This window comes from Haliotis cracherodii, unplaced genomic scaffold, assembly GCF_022045235.1.
Source record: "Haliotis cracherodii isolate W230 unplaced genomic scaffold, xgHalCrac1.p SCAF_10, whole genome shotgun sequence".
NCBI lineage: Eukaryota > Metazoa > Mollusca > Gastropoda > Lepetellida > Haliotidae > Haliotis > Haliotis cracherodii.
Window position 1 is genome coordinate 13,108,646 of NW_027266265.1, and position 19,502 is coordinate 13,128,147.

Sequence of the window (19,502 nt, forward strand, 5' to 3'; positions counted from 1 at the left end):
ATCAGAAATGCATTAATACGCAGTAAAATAAAATCAATGCGTATCAAATACGCAACGAACATTACAGATACGCTACAAAAATAAAACTTGTGCGTATCATCAAAATATGGTGAAGTAACCCTGCGTATTCGATTAGCGAATCAGCAACTTATTTTGAAATTATAAACGGGCATTCCGTCAACCTTGCCAAACTCCACGATGACAGTTACATCACGATCATTTGCCATCACACTTTCTTGTGGAAGTCTCGTGGTATTATTGAGTCCTATAAAGCTCTCGAACCCACGAGACACCAGTTTGCAGGGACTAGATGAATAGTGTTGTTAAATATTTAACTTAAATACCCACATGTGTAAAAACTAGTGGGTAACAGAAATATGAATACCCAGATAGAATTACTGATACCCAATGATTTTAAAATGCATGCGTAAAATACCCACAACACCAAAAGCTTATCTGGAGCTCTGAATTCAGTGACAACATTTCCTATTCAGCAGAGCGTTCAAGCAAGAATCATACTCTCTGCTGACTACTGATTTTTGTCAATAACAAATATTTACAAAACCACTTACTAAACGACAAACACTGCCCTTGAAAATCTATACACCATAAGTATACTTTGATACGGTGTGACTAGAAGGGTAAACTGTTTGCTTTGAGGAGGATTTACTACCGAAATGTGTGTCATGGTTCATAGTGTTCGTGTCACGTATTGCAGCCGTATCTTAGGGGCCGTATCATAAGGCTAAAGGGATTTAACCTTCCTTACACAAACAGTAATCAAACAGCAGCATTTACAGGGCAGGATAAATAATCGCTTACTTATTTTTGAAACAATAAACGGGGGATTCATATTAACTAATTGTAAATGGAACAGTTAAATGAGTTCTTATGTATACAGCCAGGCAGTCAATAGGAAGAAATTTGATATAATCACAAATTTGCCACACTAAAAAAACCCGGAAAGGTTCGGAAAATATTTTATGGATAAATAGTAGCAACTTAGTTATCGACGAATTCTGTCAATATTATAGTTTTACGAAACGTTTGAGTTACCGTATTTGACGTAATAAGCGCCGTCAACATTAGAAATAGGGGCTCTTATTAGAATATAATTTTACTGAGAAAAAAAACCCAGAGTTGAAAGATCGTAAATTTTGTAGTTTATGCTGACAGCCTGAAATGATACAAAACAAAAGTATGTGCGTATCATACACGACAGATATATTTTCCAGAAAATAATTGCTCATATTTAAGGGGGCATATAATACACGAGTGCGTACACGAATAAATAAGTCTTGTGAACATTGATCAATTGGAAGGGGTGCTAACTGGGATTGTTCATCAGCCAATATATTAGCAAACATCGACGTGGGCGCTTATTAGAGCAAGGCGCTTATTACGTCGAATATGGTAACTCTTTTTTAGCACATCTTCAATACCGTGTCCTCTAGGTGAGCAAATGATATATAATTCAAAGTAACAGACAATACACAATCAAATGAAAAGAAACTACGGAGGTGTTTGGGGCGAGAGAAACGTGTCCATCTGTGAAACAACTTCGCGGTAACGAGTGCTAACATCTGATTTTGATGATTTTGTCGTGTGAAACAATGTTCTGGGATCATGGAGTCATGTAATCCTTGGACCTGTGAAGATCAGGGTTAGAAAATAGGTTTGTCAGCAACCCATGACTCGACTAAAAGTATCGGGTGGTCAGACTCGCTGACTTGGTTGATGGTTAACGTTTCCCAGCTGCGTAGACCGATGTTCATGATATCATTTAATCACTGGTTTGTCTGGTCCAGACTCGATAATTTACAGACCATCGTCATATTGCTGGAATATGTTTTGATTGCGGCGTAAAACAACAAACAAACAAATCCTTAGCTGAACAAACGTATTATGTAAATGATGCGTAAAAGCTATAGCAGTCTGCTTTTGACCCTTTTTAATATTTTAACCCAAGCTGTTGTGAAATTCGAGCAAAGGATTTGGGACTGGGAGCTGCTGTATATAAGTTTCGGTCAGGAGACAGAAACCGTCAGTAATTCAAATATTTATGTTTTTTTTTGCCTCGAGCTGCACACCAGTAACAGATGAAATGCTATCTCCCAACTCATACAAATGCAAACACATTTCAGGTGGTTATGGCCGACAAATTCGGACAGCCAACAGTAGTCTATAAACAGTAATAAGCAGTGTCTTGTGTGAAAATTACACAACCAGTTTCAGTAGCAGAGATTAGTGACGTCATTTGACTGTGACGTCATGGAAACGATAATGTCACAGTGGTCTGCAAAGCATTGTGATGCAATTTCATTTCAGTGATATCTCCTTGATCTCATAGGGGATATTTCATGTGTCGAGGATATATATAGAGAATACTACACTCATTCTCGTTAGATACCATTTTTACGAAACGAGTGGACTAACATTAACAACATGCGCCTGCTGTTCTGTTTGCAAACAAACCAGCACCGACGCTCAAGTTCCTTTTGGAAGAAAGTCTTCAATTTATGGTAATTCAAGCGCCATGTTGTTAGTACGCAGGACCCCGATAAGAAAATTTGAAATGTCACATTAGCGCCACACTTTGAATATCGCACCAACAGTCACACGCATCGCACTGCCGGGGTCCCGTCTGTGCAATCAAAATGGTTCGGTTTCCTTGATCTATCAGCTGAATTTATATCATGTTCGTACCATTTTGGAAGAGGGAAATCAGACTGTTCGCCAAAGACATTCATGTTAACTGTACCACCCTATATACTGAAGACGTGAAAATCAACAAACTCAAATCTGCTTGCATGTCAGTGACAGCTTCGAACGATCGAAGGGCAAGGTCGCCACCGGAATAAGAAAAGACAACCGCGATCCACTCACAGCGTTTTACGCTAGAGATAGGGAATGTTACTGTTCACATTTGGGATGTTTGGGGCCTCAAAATCAGAAGTCAAGCACACTTCCACGGAGTTTTCGAATGATTTGTATCGGAACTGTGAACTTTAAGTGATTTGGTCGTGCTGTCGTGTTCGTTCATTCATGAACAAAACCTCCCGAAACAGCGCCACAAAATACGCTTCAAAGGGGACACCGATGGCACAACCGGATCATCCCAAGTAAGTCTAGATATCTGTCCAGATAGTTTAAACAGACTTCATTTCACCACGCTTATCCTTTTACGTTAAATCAAATTGAAAGTTGCGAAAATGGTCGGGTGCGTCACGCTCAAGGGACGCGCTCGATCGGCAGTCGTACATTGTAAATCGATTTATAGATCCAGCTCGATTATATGTCTGTAGGAGCTTTATGCATAACTTATATAGAATGCAATCCGAATTTGATGCGTGTGACTATCTTGTTTGGTTTAATAAAGTGTTTGTAAATATCTCTCGTTCTCATGAATTTCTTCAGTTCTGCCTTGTAATCGCAAAATGAATGACGTCTCGCGATTTTTTATGAATGAAAAAAGTAGTCCCGGTGTGACAGAGGTCACGGTTATCCAATCAAAACGAATAAAACAAGGTCAACCTTGTACGACACACGTGTGACGTACGGATTTAGTATCTTACCACCTGTATCTTCACCACGTGGGTAATAATTTAAGATAGAAAATATCTCTTTCTCACCCGTCACGAGATGAGAAAAACATGATATTTCACGAGACACATGGAATATCCTATTTATCCTTTACTTTTTGTGTAGCTGTCTACCGGAAAATTAAATTGTTTCATTACAAATGCAAAACCTGGAAAAGTTAATTCTCCCTACATAACACACAGGGACGATTCACCACCCATTGTATTTGAGACTAAAAATGTAGTTATAATATATATTCATACACAATCAACTTTAACAAATGATATTCCAGAAAACTACGAGTCCGCTGTTGGAAGCGAAAGAACACACGCTGGTCAAGTAACTTAAATGGCACTTTCCGAAACGAACAGTCTCGATTGACGAGTTAAGTGAGAAATCTGCAGAGTATAACGAAACATTTTCAAGAGAATAACAAATAGCCTGAAGCGATATTAACATTGTTATATGTCATTATTTTGCCTTTTCAAAGTGGAACTAACTTAAAAAGGAAGTCAACAGTTTGTGTACGAACTAGACCCCTGGGAATCCAGGGAAGAATAGGTCTTTAGCAACCTATGTTTAGCGTAAAAGGTGACTAACGGGATCAGCTGGTCAGGCTTGCTGACTTGGTTGATGCATGTCATCGATCCAAATTGCGTGGATCGATGCTCATGATGCCAATCACTGGATTGTATGGTCCAGACTCGATTATTTACAGATCGCCGTCATATAGCAGGAATATTGCTAAGTGCGGCGTTAAACAACAAACAAACATCCTACATCTGTGAAAGTCTGGGATGATAAGTAGAAGATATTTCATGTGTCTGGTGAATCATGTATCACATCCGGTCCAGTGATGTGGAAAAGGAGATATTTTCAGGAGTGGGGCAGCATGGTATAGAAAACGGATGGTCAAACCTCTACTAACAGCCTCCCTCATTATAGACAACAATGAAAGACGGATAATCTCACCTAATTTGTGAGGTATTCTCTAAATCCACACTGATAGTTACCCATATCAAAATAAGCAGGCATGTTTATAAGCATATGTGATATAATAACAGTGTACTCACTTCCGCCCATGATCCTCGGGTATCCTTTGGACTTTGACTTGAACTTCCAGAAAATCAGGTCCGGTGGGGTCATCGAACCACAACTGACAGTATAGGGTGCCACCCCCTCCCCTAGTGGAGAGACCCAATAATCGAACGATTGGGGACGCTTCGATCACATCGTCAAAAAATGCCGAGAAAACATAAAATGCATCACTGTGGCCAATTCTTTGAAATTGTTGAATATCTGGCACGCTGGTGGGTCGTTTAACGTGTGGACACCCAGGACTTGTTCTATTTCGAAATTTCAATGAGTCGGAAAAGGGCCTTGATGTTGTTGTTGTTGTTGTTGTTGTTGTTTTTCGAATTGTTGTTTTGTCCTTTCCTGTCTTGGCAAATTCGTATTGTTCAACCGTCCCTTTAGGTACTTTCGATGCGAGTCCATATAAGTAAAACAAAAATACCAACAGGTTCACAAGGGAAAGCGTGTAGAACGCTCGTCTTATCCTTAACCTCATGTTTAAAAACACAAGCCGATTCACATCACCACAACTTTTAATCTCAAAACTGGAATGTAGCCTTGTCAGTCTAACTGTGGGTCCGGATATTAATAATTCACGTCAAAAATACGTCAAAGTTTTCAGCAAGAAATTACTTCCGTCATCAAGACTAGTGAGTTTGATATGTATGGCAAGATGATTTTGGGAATCCTTGTAATCACATCAAGATGAAGAAATTCACGAACCCAATGGCAAAGTCAATCACCAAGTGTGTATCTACCGGGTCTGTACGTTAAACTCTCACCAGCACAATCGATAACCCGTCCCCTCTCCGCGCAGGATAAACACTGCAATCCCAAATGAAATGGTTATCTCGGCGTGCACGTTCCATTGTCACCTTCGCGACTACGGGTATCCATGGCAACACACAACTGACAGACGACATGGAGGTTGTCCCCAACCCCTTCGCAGTCTAGCGACATCGTGGTTTCACCTTGTTACATACATGAGTATTGAGAAACAACCACGGGACCACTTCCTCGGTCCGGTCAGCGCTACTCCTGTCGCCCATTACTGTGTTCGCAGGCCCGAAACGGACATTCGACAAATGTCGCTTTTGTTGTTTACAACACGCAGGCTACCATTGTTTGAATGGCAGAGCGCCTGTTATAATGATGTTAACACTCACGCAGTTATTTCCTAGCCTCGCTGGGTCAGGATAGGCGTTGGGGAGGAGCAGGGCCTGTTGGTGTATAGTGGGGGTTTATCCTTGGCCCTGTCGCCACTATTTTGATAGTAGTCCATATTGAATTACCTCCCTTGTACCAATAATTAACCTGAATAACACTCGTTCCGAGACAACGATGCCGCATTGATCGCTGTAACAAGGGGAGGTAATGGGTGCATTCCTGAACAATGTATCCGCTCAAGCCATATCTGCTTTAACAGGATTTATTTTCCTGTTATAAATACTGTGTTCTACAGTCCAACCTCGTGAATGACTAGACATTAGCATATGTATGGTATCTAAGCTATTAAATCCGCAACGGTTTCACATGTAAATTACTAATTTATATAGCAAATGGAAATACCGTATATAACCTAATAGGCGACGGTTTGGTAACATGCTCCCGTCTCAAATAAGCTCTGGTTACGAAGCAGCGTACAACACAACTCGCGATATAAATCACTTCTCCCTGGAATAAATTAAGGCTTAGAAACGGGCTTGTTTTATCACCACATAAAAACAGCCTTAAATTTGGTTAGGTGTTGTTAGTTGCAATTTCATATTACTATGTTTGAGATTGTATGTCAGTTTTGTAGTGACTATAACTTATGCATCACCAAAGTCATCAAATGCGGGTCTCCTATTACCGCCGGGCGACCATTACCCACCGGGTGCAGCTTGTTCTCAGAAAAAAGGGTTGCTTATTAGTTGAAATACGGTAGAAAGGTTACCTCTCCTGTCCTGATAAGGAATAATAAAATACGGGGCTGTTGTAACAGCTGACGCCTAACCAGCTGACAAATACAACCCACAGCTTCTGTATTGCCCGGGGCATGTACCCAGATCACAGTTTATGGTTTGGAAAAGGAGCAGTGACAGGCACACATTTACAAAACCTCCCAATACAGGATGTTAAATTTCGCTTTAAGATATTTCTGCGTGTGCTCGATTTTTCTACACGTGTTTAATGAATCAGCATATAAACTCGAACCATATCTTGAAATTTCAGTGACTTATTTGTTCAAGATACGTAGATGTAATCATGGTGTGACTTGAATCTTCAAGATACGTAGATGTAGTCACGGTGTGACTTGAGGCTTCAAGATACGTAGATGTAATTACTGTGTGACTTGAATCTTCAAGATACGTAGATGTAATCACGGTGTGACTTGAGGCTTCAAGATACGTAGATGTAATCATGGTGTGACTTGAATCTTCAAGATACGTAGATGTAATCACGGTGTGACTTGAATCTTCAAGATACGTAGATGTAATCACGGTGTGACTTGAATCTTCAAGATACGTAGATGTAATCATGGTGTGACTTGAATCTTCAATATACGTAGATGTAATCACTGTGTGACTTGAATGTTCAAGATGCGTAGATGTAATCACTGTGTGACATGAATGTTCAAGATACGTAGATGTAATCACTGTGTGACTTGAATGTTCAAGATACGTAGATGTAATCATGGTGTGACTTGAGGCTTCAAGATACGTAGATGTAATCACTGTGTGACTTGAATGTTCAAGATACGTAGATGTAATCATGGTGTGATTTGAAGCTTCAAGATACGTAGATGTAATCATGGTGTGACTAAATGTTGTTCAAGCTACATAGATGCAATCATGGTGTGACTTGAATCTTCAAGATACGTAGATGTAATCATGGTGTGACTTGAATCTTCAAGATACGTAGATGTAATCACGGTGTGACTAAATGTTGTTCAAGCTACATAGATGCAATCATGGTGTGACTTGAATCTTCAAGATACGTTGATGTTATCATGGTATGACTTGAAGCTTCAAGACACGTAGATGTAATCACGGTGTGACTTAATTGTTCAAGAAACGTAGATGTAATCATGTTGTGACTTGAAGCTTCAAGATACGTAGATGTAATCACGGTGTGACTTAATTGTTCAAGATACGTAGATGTAATCATGGTGTGACTTGAAGCTTCAAGACACGTAGATGTAATCACGGTGTGACTTAATTGTTCAAGATACGTAGATGTAATCATGGCGTGACTTGAATCTTCAAGATACGTAGATGTAATCACGGTGTGACTTGAGGCTTCAAGATACGTAGATGTAATCACAGTGTGACTTGAATCTTCAAGCTACATAGATGTAATCACAGTGTGACTTGAATCTTCAAGATACGTAGATGTAATCACTGTGTGACTTGAATGTTCAAGATACGTAGATGTAATCATGGTGTGACTTGAATGTTCAAGATACGTAGATGTAATCACGGTGTGACTTGAATCTTCAAGATACGTAGATGTAATCAATGTGTGACTTGAATGTTCAAGATACGTAGATGTAATCATGGTTTGATTTGAAGCTTCAAGATACGTAGATGTAATCACGGTGCGACTAAATGTTGTTCAAGCTACATAGATGCAATCATGGTGTGACTTGAATCTTCAAGATACGTAGATGTAATCATGGTGTGACTTGAATCTTCAAGATACGTAGATGTAATTACTGTGTGACTTGAATCTTCAAGATACGTAGATGTAATCATGGTGTGACTTGAATGTTCAAGATACGTAGATGTAATCACGGTGTGACTTGAATCTTCAAGATACGTAGATGTAATCAATGTGTGACTTGAATGTTCAAGATACGTAGATGTAATCATGGTTTGATTTGAAGCTTCAAGATACGTAGATGTAATCACGGTGTGACTAAATGTTGTTCAAGCTACATAGATGCAATCATGGTGTGACTTGAATCTTCAAGATACGTAGATGTAATCATGGTGTGACTTGAATCTTCAAGATACGTAGATGTAATCACGGTGTGACTTGAATCTTCAAGATACGTAGATGTAATCACGGTGTGACTTGAATCTTCAAGATACGTAGATGTAATCATGGTGTGACTTGAATCTTCAATATACGTAGATGTAATCACTGTGTGACTTGAATGTTCAAGATGCGTAGATGTAATCACTGTGTGACATGAATGTTCAAGATACGTAGATGTAATCACTGTGTGACTTGAATGTTCAAGATACGTAGATGTAATCATGGTGTGACTTGAGGCTTCAAGATACGTAGATGTAATCACTGTGTGACTTGAATGTTCAAGATACGTAGATGTAATCATGGTGTGATTTGAAGCTTCAAGATACGTAGATGTAATCATGGTGTGACTAAATGTTGTTCAAGCTACATAGATGCAATCATGGTGTGACTTGAATCTTCAAGATACGTAGATGTAATCATGGTGTGACTTGAATCTTCAAGATACGTAGATGTAATCACGGTGTGACTAAATGTTGTTCAAGCTACATAGATGCAATCATGGTGTGACTTGAATCTTCAAGATACGTTGATGTTATCATGGTATGACTTGAAGCTTCAAGACACGTAGATGTAATCACGGTGTGACTTAATTGTTCAAGAAACGTAGATGTAATCATGTTGTGACTTGAAGCTTCAAGATACGTAGATGTAATCACGGTGTGACTTAATTGTTCAAGATACGTAGATGTAATCATGGTGTGACTTGAAGCTTCAAGACACGTAGATGTAATCACGGTGTGACTTAATTGTTCAAGATACGTAGATGTAATCATGGCGTGACTTGAATCTTCAAGATACGTAGATGTAATCACGGTGTGACTTGAGGCTTCAAGATACGTAGATGTAATCACAGTGTGACTTGAATCTTCAAGCTACATAGATGTAATCACAGTGTGACTTACACACGCACACACGCACGCACACGCAGGAGGGCGCGCTTACACACACACACACGCACACACACACACATAATTGTTACTATCGATTATCTATTTCAAAAGTTACATATTATTTCAGTTCGTTATGATGTTATCAAAAAGAGTCAGTGAATTGCATTACGCCATGCAGAGTTACGTCCCTTATACAAAAGACCTGACAGGATCGAGCCACCGGTCGTGGGTTCGAATCCCACATTCGCCCTGATGCTGATTCGTGGTCTGTAGGCACTATACCCGTGCCCGAAGGTGGTGTCAAAGTGGAAAACGTCTTTCAATTTTTAAGTCACATCATAAATTTACAAGCAATCGTATCCTCAAAGGCCCAAAGCTACATTAACATCCAAATCACCCCATGACAATGATAGATGGGTGTGTGAGTGGTAGGTGTGCTAGGGGAAAGTCTGGACATCTGGAGAAAATATCGACAAAGACAAAAAAAATATTGTTTATTGTGTATTTTCGCACTGCTTTTTTCTCTTTCTCAGAAAACCACAGTGTCTTTGGGGTGGAGGAGGTAAAAAAAAGCGGTATTTCACTCGAGAGACTATCCCTCTCATTTTCAGATAAGTATGGTGCTTCATCTCTAAAAACATAAAAAATAATAGTTTTGCCACACATCAATAGAGAACATTTTCTGGAAAACAAATTACTGTTATATAAATCATTCTCCTCGCGGCTTGGCACCAGTCAGTTCTTATCGTGGGTGGATGTCGTTAACGTTTAAGAAGCTCGTACTTTTTAAGGCCCATCAATTTCATGTTTATTTTATGAAGTGAAATACAATACAATATCAGGAATGAGTTGCTCGAACATAGTCATGTGTTCACAATATGCAACCGTTGCACATAAAGCATTCTTTAAAAAAAATAATAATTATAAATTCTCATCAAACATCAAATATTTTAGAATGTAAAACGAGAAGTAGCTTTACATTAATGAGACATTATGCCAGGATGAAGAGTACATATATATATATTTCGTAAATGTGAAATGGCATGGTAGTTTTATTCAAAAGAAAGAAATATATCACTTAATGTAATATTGTTAGCAAAATTGAAATAAATATGTCTACGATTAATTAATATATATTTATGCTAAAGTGGAAACACACATGCACATACTCGCACACAAACAAGCACACAAGATGCTCATGATGTCAATCACTGGATTGTCTGGTCTAGACTCGATTATTTACAGACCGCCGTCATATAGCTGGAATATTGCTGAGTGCGGCGTTAAACAAACAAACAAACATACACGCAAGCACATGCACACACACGCATGCAAACACTCAAGCACGCACACAAACATACACATGCACGCACGCTAACACACATGCATGCTCGCAAGCACACACGTGCAAATACATACATACCTGTATATGATTTCAAACCTATCGACGTAGAACCCCAACAAACATGTTCAGTGTTTGTATGAGATATTATTTCTTATATGTAAATAATGTCTGAAATATGCTTCAGCAAATCAAGCAGATAAGTGGGTGAGCGTTTGCTTAGACTATCGATGAAAGTGATATATTTTACAAACGTTCTGTCTCTATCGTCACAAGTCACCACTGGTCTGGGTGACCTCTCACCTACTCGCATCCATCTTGTTACGTTATGTTGCAGAAGATCTTAAAGAACGGGGGCAGTCGGGTAGCCTGGTGTTTAAAGCGTTCGCTCGTAACGCCGAAGACCCGGGTTCGATTCCCGACATGTGTGAAGCCCATTTCTGGTGTCCCCCGCCGTGATATTGCTGGAATATTGCTAAAAGCGTCGTAAAACCATACTCACTCACTCACACTTAAAAGAACGGGGGTCAGGGAATCGCTGAAATGGGCACTGACATTGGACTTGTACTGTCATAATCCTTATAATCGCTGCCGTCACGTGTAACCGCAACGTCATCTGTTCCAACCCCGAAATTGGAAATTGCACATGCGCACGCATGCACGCACGCTCGCACGAACACAAAGTTTTTTTCACTGTACTCTATTAAATATGAACGCGTTTTATCTCCGAAAACACTGCGATGAAAAAACGCTGTGAAAATGTCTTCGCTGACATGATTTCATGTGACAACATTAATTGCCTGCACGAGCTGTCAATGTTAATTTCTTATTTAAGTAGCCAATAGCCTGGCTATCTACATCATGGGACATCGGTCATACTGCGACTTAATTCTTGAAAGATTCCCGGTGTTGACGTCGACAGATAAGACAGAGCCTTTGGGTAGCCTTCAGGCGTTCAATTTCAATTCAATTCCCGAGTTCAATTCCGCTTTTGGGTACAATATGTGAAGCCCATTCAGAGCTCCAGATAAGCTTTTGGTGTTGTGAGTATTTTACCCATGCATTTTAAAATCATTGGGTATCAGTAATTCTATCTGCGTATTCAAATTTCTGTTACCCACTAGTTTTTACACATGTGGGTATTTAAGTTAAATATTAAGAAAAAACACTATTCATCTAGTCCCTGAAAACTGGTGTCGTGTGGGTTCGACTCAAAAATACCACGATACTTCGACAAGAAAGTGTGATGGCAAATGATCATGATGTGACTGTCATCGTGGAGTTTGGCAAGGTTGACGGAATGCCCGTTTATAATTTCAAAATAAGTTGCTGATTTGCTAATCGAATACGCAGGGTTACTTCACAATATGTTGATGATACGCACAAGTTTTATTTTTGTAGCGTATCTGTGTTGTTCATTGCGTATTTGATACGCTTGGATTATATTTTACTGCGTATTTCTGCATTTCTGATGCGTATTTCACGCAAATACGCAGCTTATCTTGAGCTCTGCCCATTTCTCGAGTCCCCAGCCGTGGTATTGCTGGAATATGGCTAAAAGCGGCTTAAAACCACACTCACTCACATGAAAGGCATTTTGTTGTTGGAAGCTTTTCTTGGATCACCATTTGTAACTTTGGATCTGAATAAATACACATTATATTAATATTTACTTTTTATTAACATTCAATACATCATCCTCTTTCAAATATTTCATTCAATTTGACAAAAATGGTTTACACCATCTTCCCGAGTCAAGGGAGTTAACTGACTATGGAATCCAGTTTCCCTCTTGCCGAACATGATTGGTATTATGGAGTTACATTTTGGCTGGACGAACGAGTCTACGCATAGTCCAGTCAAAATAACGCAACGAAATCGAAATCCGGTTGGTAAACTGTCATGCAGATTTCGGTCGATTGCAGGATTTGCAAAGCATGTACACCGCCAACTCCTTGTCAGCAGATATTTTCCAAATCTTTTCATGTTTTTAATCAAGGTGCTCGCGTGATTTGATGCACTTCGCTATGTAAGAACCGTTTTATCACAATATAGATTTTAATTATCAATCAGACCGCCTTGCTTGGGCGCCGCCATTTTTTTGAAACAAATGCAAGTGATACGAGAGGTGAAATATGATTGGTCCTAAGGAGATGCTTAGAAGGGACATAACTCGCAATATACACTGGTGGCGCTACGATCGAGCCCATGACTTCCAGCCTAGTTCGGCAAAGGTTGAAACAGGACTTTATAGTCAGTTAACTCTCTTGCCTCGGGGAGAACGCTTTAACCATTAAACTACCCTGATCCATCGAGCATTTTAACAGCAAGGATTTCCTCTGAACACAATGAAAGAAGGGGCAGTCTAAGCAAGCGGCAATGAAAGCAAATAACACACATGTTGTCGGATTTATGCATTAGAAAATTATCGTCGCATATGCGTATGTTTAATTAGGCCTATTGTGATTATATCTCTTAAATACCGCTTTCTTTGTGTAAGATGCATGTATGTCGTACTATAAGTTAGTGAGTCAGAATGGTGTCATGCAACTTTCAGCAGTAGTCTAATAAAACTAATAATTGTTACAAAACGCCGGTTTTTATTAATGTTAATCTGTCTAACTGTGAACATGCGTATACCCTAACAATTAGGGACCCATGAAGATCCGGGTGAGAATAGATCTTCAGCAACCCATGCTTGCCGTAAAAGGCGCTTGTGCTTGTCGTAAGACACCGGATCGGTTGGTCACTGACTTGGTTGATTTTGCATGTCATCGTATCCCAATTGCTACGTCATGCCATGCGGTGTAATATATAGCCTGCTGTCATGTCATACTCTGTGATATATATCCTGCTATCATGTCATGCGATGTGATATATATCCTGCTATCATGTCATACTGTGTGATATATATCATGCTGTCATTTCATACTGTGTGGTATATATCCTGCTATCATGTCATACTGTGTGATATATATCCTGCTATCATGTCATACTGTTTGATATATATCCTGCTGTCATGTCATACTGTGTGATATATATCCTGCTATCATGTCATACTGTGCGATATATATCCTGCTATCATGCCATGCGGTGTGATATATATCCTACTGCCATGTCATACTGTGTAATGTATATCCTGCTATCATGTCATACTGTGTTATATATAGCCTGCTATCATGTCATACGGTGTGATATATAGCCTGCTGTCATGTCATACGGTGTGATATACATCCTGCTGTCATGTCATACTGTGTGATATATATCCTGCTGTCATGTCATACGGTGTAATATATAGCCTGCTATCATGTCATACTGTGTGATATATATCCTGCTGTCATGTCATACGGTGCGTAAGAGGCGACTAACGGGATCAGGTGGTCAGGCTCACTGACTTGGTTGATGATGCATGTAATCGCATCCCAAATGCGTGGATTGATGCTCATGATGTCAATCACTGGATTGTCTGGTCCAGACTCGATTATTTACAGACCGCCCTCATATAGCTGGAATAGTGCGGCGTTAAACAACAAACAAACAAACAAATCTAACAATTGGAAAGCTACACCGTACACGCAGACCTACAGACAGGTCCCGAGTCATCGGAAAAGGGAGAGTGGTGACGACACAGAGATGATTACTGATCATCTTTTGCGAAACAGGAGAAATGTTTCAAAACCAGTCAAACAGACAATTCAAACAGCTATTTGTTTCTTCTTCTCCCAAGGGGAATGAGTGATAATTAAATTGCCTTAGGAACTAGATAGATTTTGTTTGGTTCTTGTATCTAATTCGGAACCAATCTGTCAAGAGTTTTACTGGAAGAGTGATGTTGTTCATCGCGTAATTTAAACTCCTCACATTTGTTCTGCTTTTAAAAAGTAAGTCGGCATGACCTTCCGAAATACAGTTGAAGACCAAAAAAACACGTTCCGAATTCTTTCAAGTTCAGTTTTAATGCAAACATACTGCCCCGCCGAGTAAATGACATATACTACTCAAAACAAGTTAAATAACTCCCGATATTACTAAATTAATCTGTCATGTCATGACTTCTTTCCAGTAGTACATGTTGTCCTCCCTCGTTGATATAAAGTGTAATCCTTTTACTGCGATGACAATATACGGTGTACAATATTTATCCTGCTGTCATGTCATACATTGTCATACTTATCCTGCTGTCATGTCATGCATTGTCATATATATCCTGCTGGCATGTCATACGGTGTGATATATATATCCTGCTGGCATGTCATACGGTGTAATATAAATCCTGCTGTGATGTCATACATTGTCATATATATCCTGCTGGCATGTCATACGGTGTGATATATATCCTGCTGGCATGTCATACGGTGTGATATATATCCTGCTGGCATGCCATATGCTGTGATATATGTCCTGCTGGCATGTCATACGGTGAGATATATATCCTGCTGGCATGTCATACGGTGTGATATATATCCTGCTGGCATGCCATACGGTGTGATATTTATCCTGCTGGCATGTCATACTGTGTGATATATATCCTGCTGGCATGCCATACGGTGTGATATATATCCTGCTGGCATGTCAAACGATGTGATATTTATCCTGCTGGCATGTCATACGGTGTGATATATATCCTGATGTCATGTCATACAGTGTAATATACATCCTGCTGTCAAACTGTGTGATATAGAAGCGGTCGGGTAGCGTTCGCGCGTCACGCCGAAGACCCGGGTTCGATTCCCGACATGGGTACAATGTGTGAAGCCCATTTCTGGTGACCCACGCAATGATATTGCTGGAATATTGCTAAAAGCGGCGTAAAACCATACTCACTCACTCACTCGCTCACTGTCATGTCATACGTTGTGATACATATATAACCTGCTGTCGTGCCATATGGCGTGATAATATATCCTGCTGTCATACTGTGTAATGTATATCCTGCTATCATGTCATACTGTGTGATATATATCCTGCTGTCATGTCATATGGTGGACAATATATCCAACTGTCGTGTCATACGGTGCGAAACAGGCGACTAACGGGATCGGGTGGTCAGACTTACTGACTTGGTTGATGAAGCATGTCATCGTATTCCAATTGCGTGGGTTGGTGCTCATGATGTCTATCACTGGATCGTGTGGTCGATTTTTTTCAGAACGCCGCCATATAGCTGGAATATTGCTGAGTGAGGAGTAAAACAACAAACAGAAAAACAAATATCTTCAGAAAAGAAAGAGTATTTTTCGTACAAGGTATCACAAAATGCTTACATACTACAAACACATTGACTATACAGCGATGACGTCCTACCATACAGGAACACAATTATGTAAGATGGTATACGTCATGAAGGCTATTACAAGGGACAAATAACTTCACTGTCAAGTGAGTGAGTGAGTTGGGTTTAACGCCGCTTAGAACAGTATTCCAGTTATATCACGGCGTGTCAGCTTGATATTCGAGGAAAGCCCAAAGTGATGGAGGTCTTAGACGTTTACCATGGTGCTGACATATCCTCCACCACGAGGTCCTTGGTTGTGTTCAGGGAAATTTGACAGCAAATCGCTACATGAATCAAATTCTTCAACCTCACCTTCATCCCATCATTGACCAGCAGAGGGAGCTGTTTCAACAGGACAACGCTCCATCGCGCACAGCTCGTGTCACGGTAGATTACCTCCATAATGCCAACATCAATTTCTTGCCCTGGCCGTCGAGATCTCCAGATCTCAACCAAAATCGAACACCACTGGGATGAACTCGATCGACGTGTACGTCTATGTCAGCACACGCCGCAGACATTCCTACAACTGGCCAACGCGTTACAAGCAGATTGGCGCAGAATTCTACAGGACAGAATTCGTACACTTATCCACTCAGTGTCGAGGAGATGCAGAGCCGTGATTGCTGCCCGGGGCGGTCACACGAGATACTGGGTTCAGCGCAACCTTGCTGCCTTATGTGACATGACAATGAACAGTTTCCAATGCCTTTGTACAACGACAACATGTGACTATCGAGCTCCAAAATTTCCTATTTGTTTCTATGATATTATATAAAATATATCGACTTTATTAGGTACAATAAATTTACTAAAAATATACCTATGCGTTTCTTTTTTTAAAAGGGTGTTTATAGAGAATCTCACCCGAGTGCCTTTTGATATCAAATATATCAACACGAGTTGACGAGAAAAATAAGTCGTTCATTCTCTGATGATCAAATATCGTATTTATATTTTCAACGTCCGTATAGTCATTTTATAGACAATACCATAGACCACATGATCAATTGATACATTTTACGGTGGCCGTACCGAGACTATAAGTTCGTTAGTACACATGTTGAGATATACAGATTTTACATCCGCTTCAGCAGAGGTAATTCTATTTACAGAGAGGGGATGTACTTAAAATAAAATCAAAATGTTCGATGAATGCACATAATTAATCCGGAAACATTTTGCGTTTAGAAACCCAAACTTAGTCAAATTACCATATGATTCGTGATTATTTAAGATTGTTGCATTAAACAACACGTGCATGCAAGTGTATGCGTGTTTTTGCTTGCACTAGCATGGACAAATGCCGTTTTTATAGTGCTAGCTATAGACAGCTGAGATATCATGCCACAGTTTAAAATGGATTCCCCAATCAGACACGGTATACTTACTCCGAGACGACCAGTCCTTGTTTCAGTCCAATTACGCCGAGAGCCAGACAGGGAAACAACTAGTAGAATAGTCCCATGCATCTTTAACGTCTTTTGGAACGTTTCGACCGGGGATCAAACCACCGACCTTCCGCTCTCCGGGCAGACGCTCTACCCACTAGACCACGGAGCACGGAGGCGGTCAGCATGAAAATGATGTGTATCTTCGTATAGTATTGGCCCCCTTGGATTCCAGGTAAGATTTGCCCCCCGGCTACCTCTCCGGGCAGACGCTCTATCCACTAGACCTGGGAGCACGGAGGCGGTCAGCATGAAAATGATGTGTATCTTCGTTTAGTATTGCCCCCCCCCCCCCCCCCCCCCCTTGGATTCCAGGTTAGATTTGCCCCCAGCTACCTCTCTGGGCAGACGCTCCATCCACTAGACCACGGAGGCGGTCAGCATTAAAAAAATGATGTGTATCTTCGTTTAGTATCCCCCCCCCCCCCCCCCCCCCCCCTTTGATTCCAGGTTAGATTTGCCCCCAGCTACCTATGCTTGCTGTGCGAAGCAACTAAACAGATCATGATCAGGTGGATTGGGTGCCCATACATCAATGGAATGGGATATTGCTCATAATATCAATCTCCGGTTTGTCCGGTGCAGATAAGATTATGTACAGACCGCCATCAATCATGTTTGAATATTGCTCAGTCCGGCGTTAAACAAAAAGCAAGCAAATATAGTAACTTGTATCTGAATCATCCCTTCAACCCGTGCTTGAAACTATCGGAAGGAAGATATTGCTAAAAGAGGGAACATTCTGTAAGAGCCTGTACAGGCGGGAAATGTATTAAATAAATTAATAGCAGATCAGTTGGAGAAAGCAACATTTTAAGTGATGATCAGTTTAATGCCCATTATTTCAGTTTCCAAACAGTAAGAATCTCAAAAGGGGAAAACTTGAACAGTAATCAGATTACCACAGGGTGTGGAAGTCTCAATTTTCAGCTTTCTAACAGCAACGATTTGAAGAAAAAAATAACTTTGATAAACACATGAGATTGAATGGTACATTTACACTCACTAGGTGTTACCTATTTTAAATCATTATTACCATATATTTTGAAAATTATACACATTTGCGAGTCATATATAACAGTGGTTTTGATTGGTTATTTTAACGTTTCGCCCCCCATTCCCCCACCCCCTTTGATATCAAATATATCAACACGAGTTGACAAAAGTGGAAAATCTCTGAGGCTTGCGTCCCGTCTCCGACTCCACCCCCAACCCCCCAAAAAACAAAAACAAAACAAAAACAACAAAATCAACCCCACCCCACCCCCCATCCCCCACCCCCACCACACCCCACCATCACCCACAATTTTGAAATCCATTGGTTGATTCCTATAAGTAAAATTCAATTCAATAACGATCACCGATGGTCCTCTTTCCACCGATTGACATAACTTGAAGACGTTTGAGTTGTCTGCTCACCAATAGACGGTTACCCAGTGTTCGTTTGCTCTCGACAGCGAACCGGCCTAACTGAGTAGTAACTCTTCTTGGTGGAAGTTAGAAAATTATCAGTTTAGGAGCAGACAAAAATAACTATGCCCAAATAACCATTAAAGCTGTGTAAACATTCGACCACGTGAGGGTAAACGCATGCGAAATGCCATACAAAACATCTCTTTGCCTACATGTCAGACTGTCAAACAATTTTATTCATCTTTCACCAGTTTTAGCATGTATTATGAACACCGGAAGTCGGTGGTCGTACAGGTAAACATAAACAAATCGACTGACGCAGCCTCACGTGCATTAGGGGACCTAGTCAGTGCGCATAAATAGACCATGGTGGCTGTTGATCCTTTACTTGAACCTTAGCAAAGTGTCACTTGTTGACGGTTTAGCTTATCGCTCCTGTCCTTCATGTGCCA

General features: G+C 40.3%; 1 protein-coding gene across 1 annotated transcript in view; it reads right to left on the bottom strand.

Moving 5' to 3' along the window:
* The window catches only part of LOC139446648 (uncharacterized), a 66,182-nt gene extending 60,276 nt beyond the window's left edge, over nucleotides 1-5,906 (bottom strand). Inside the window, exon 1 of the mRNA XM_071227925.1 lies at nucleotides 4,656-5,906. Within this exon, the coding sequence (XP_071084026.1) occupies nucleotides 4,656-5,152 (497 nt within the window). The 5' untranslated portion in view covers nucleotides 5,153-5,906. The remainder of the gene's footprint in view (nucleotides 1-4,655) is intronic.
* Between the last annotated feature and the right edge of the window lie 13,596 nt (nucleotides 5,907-19,502).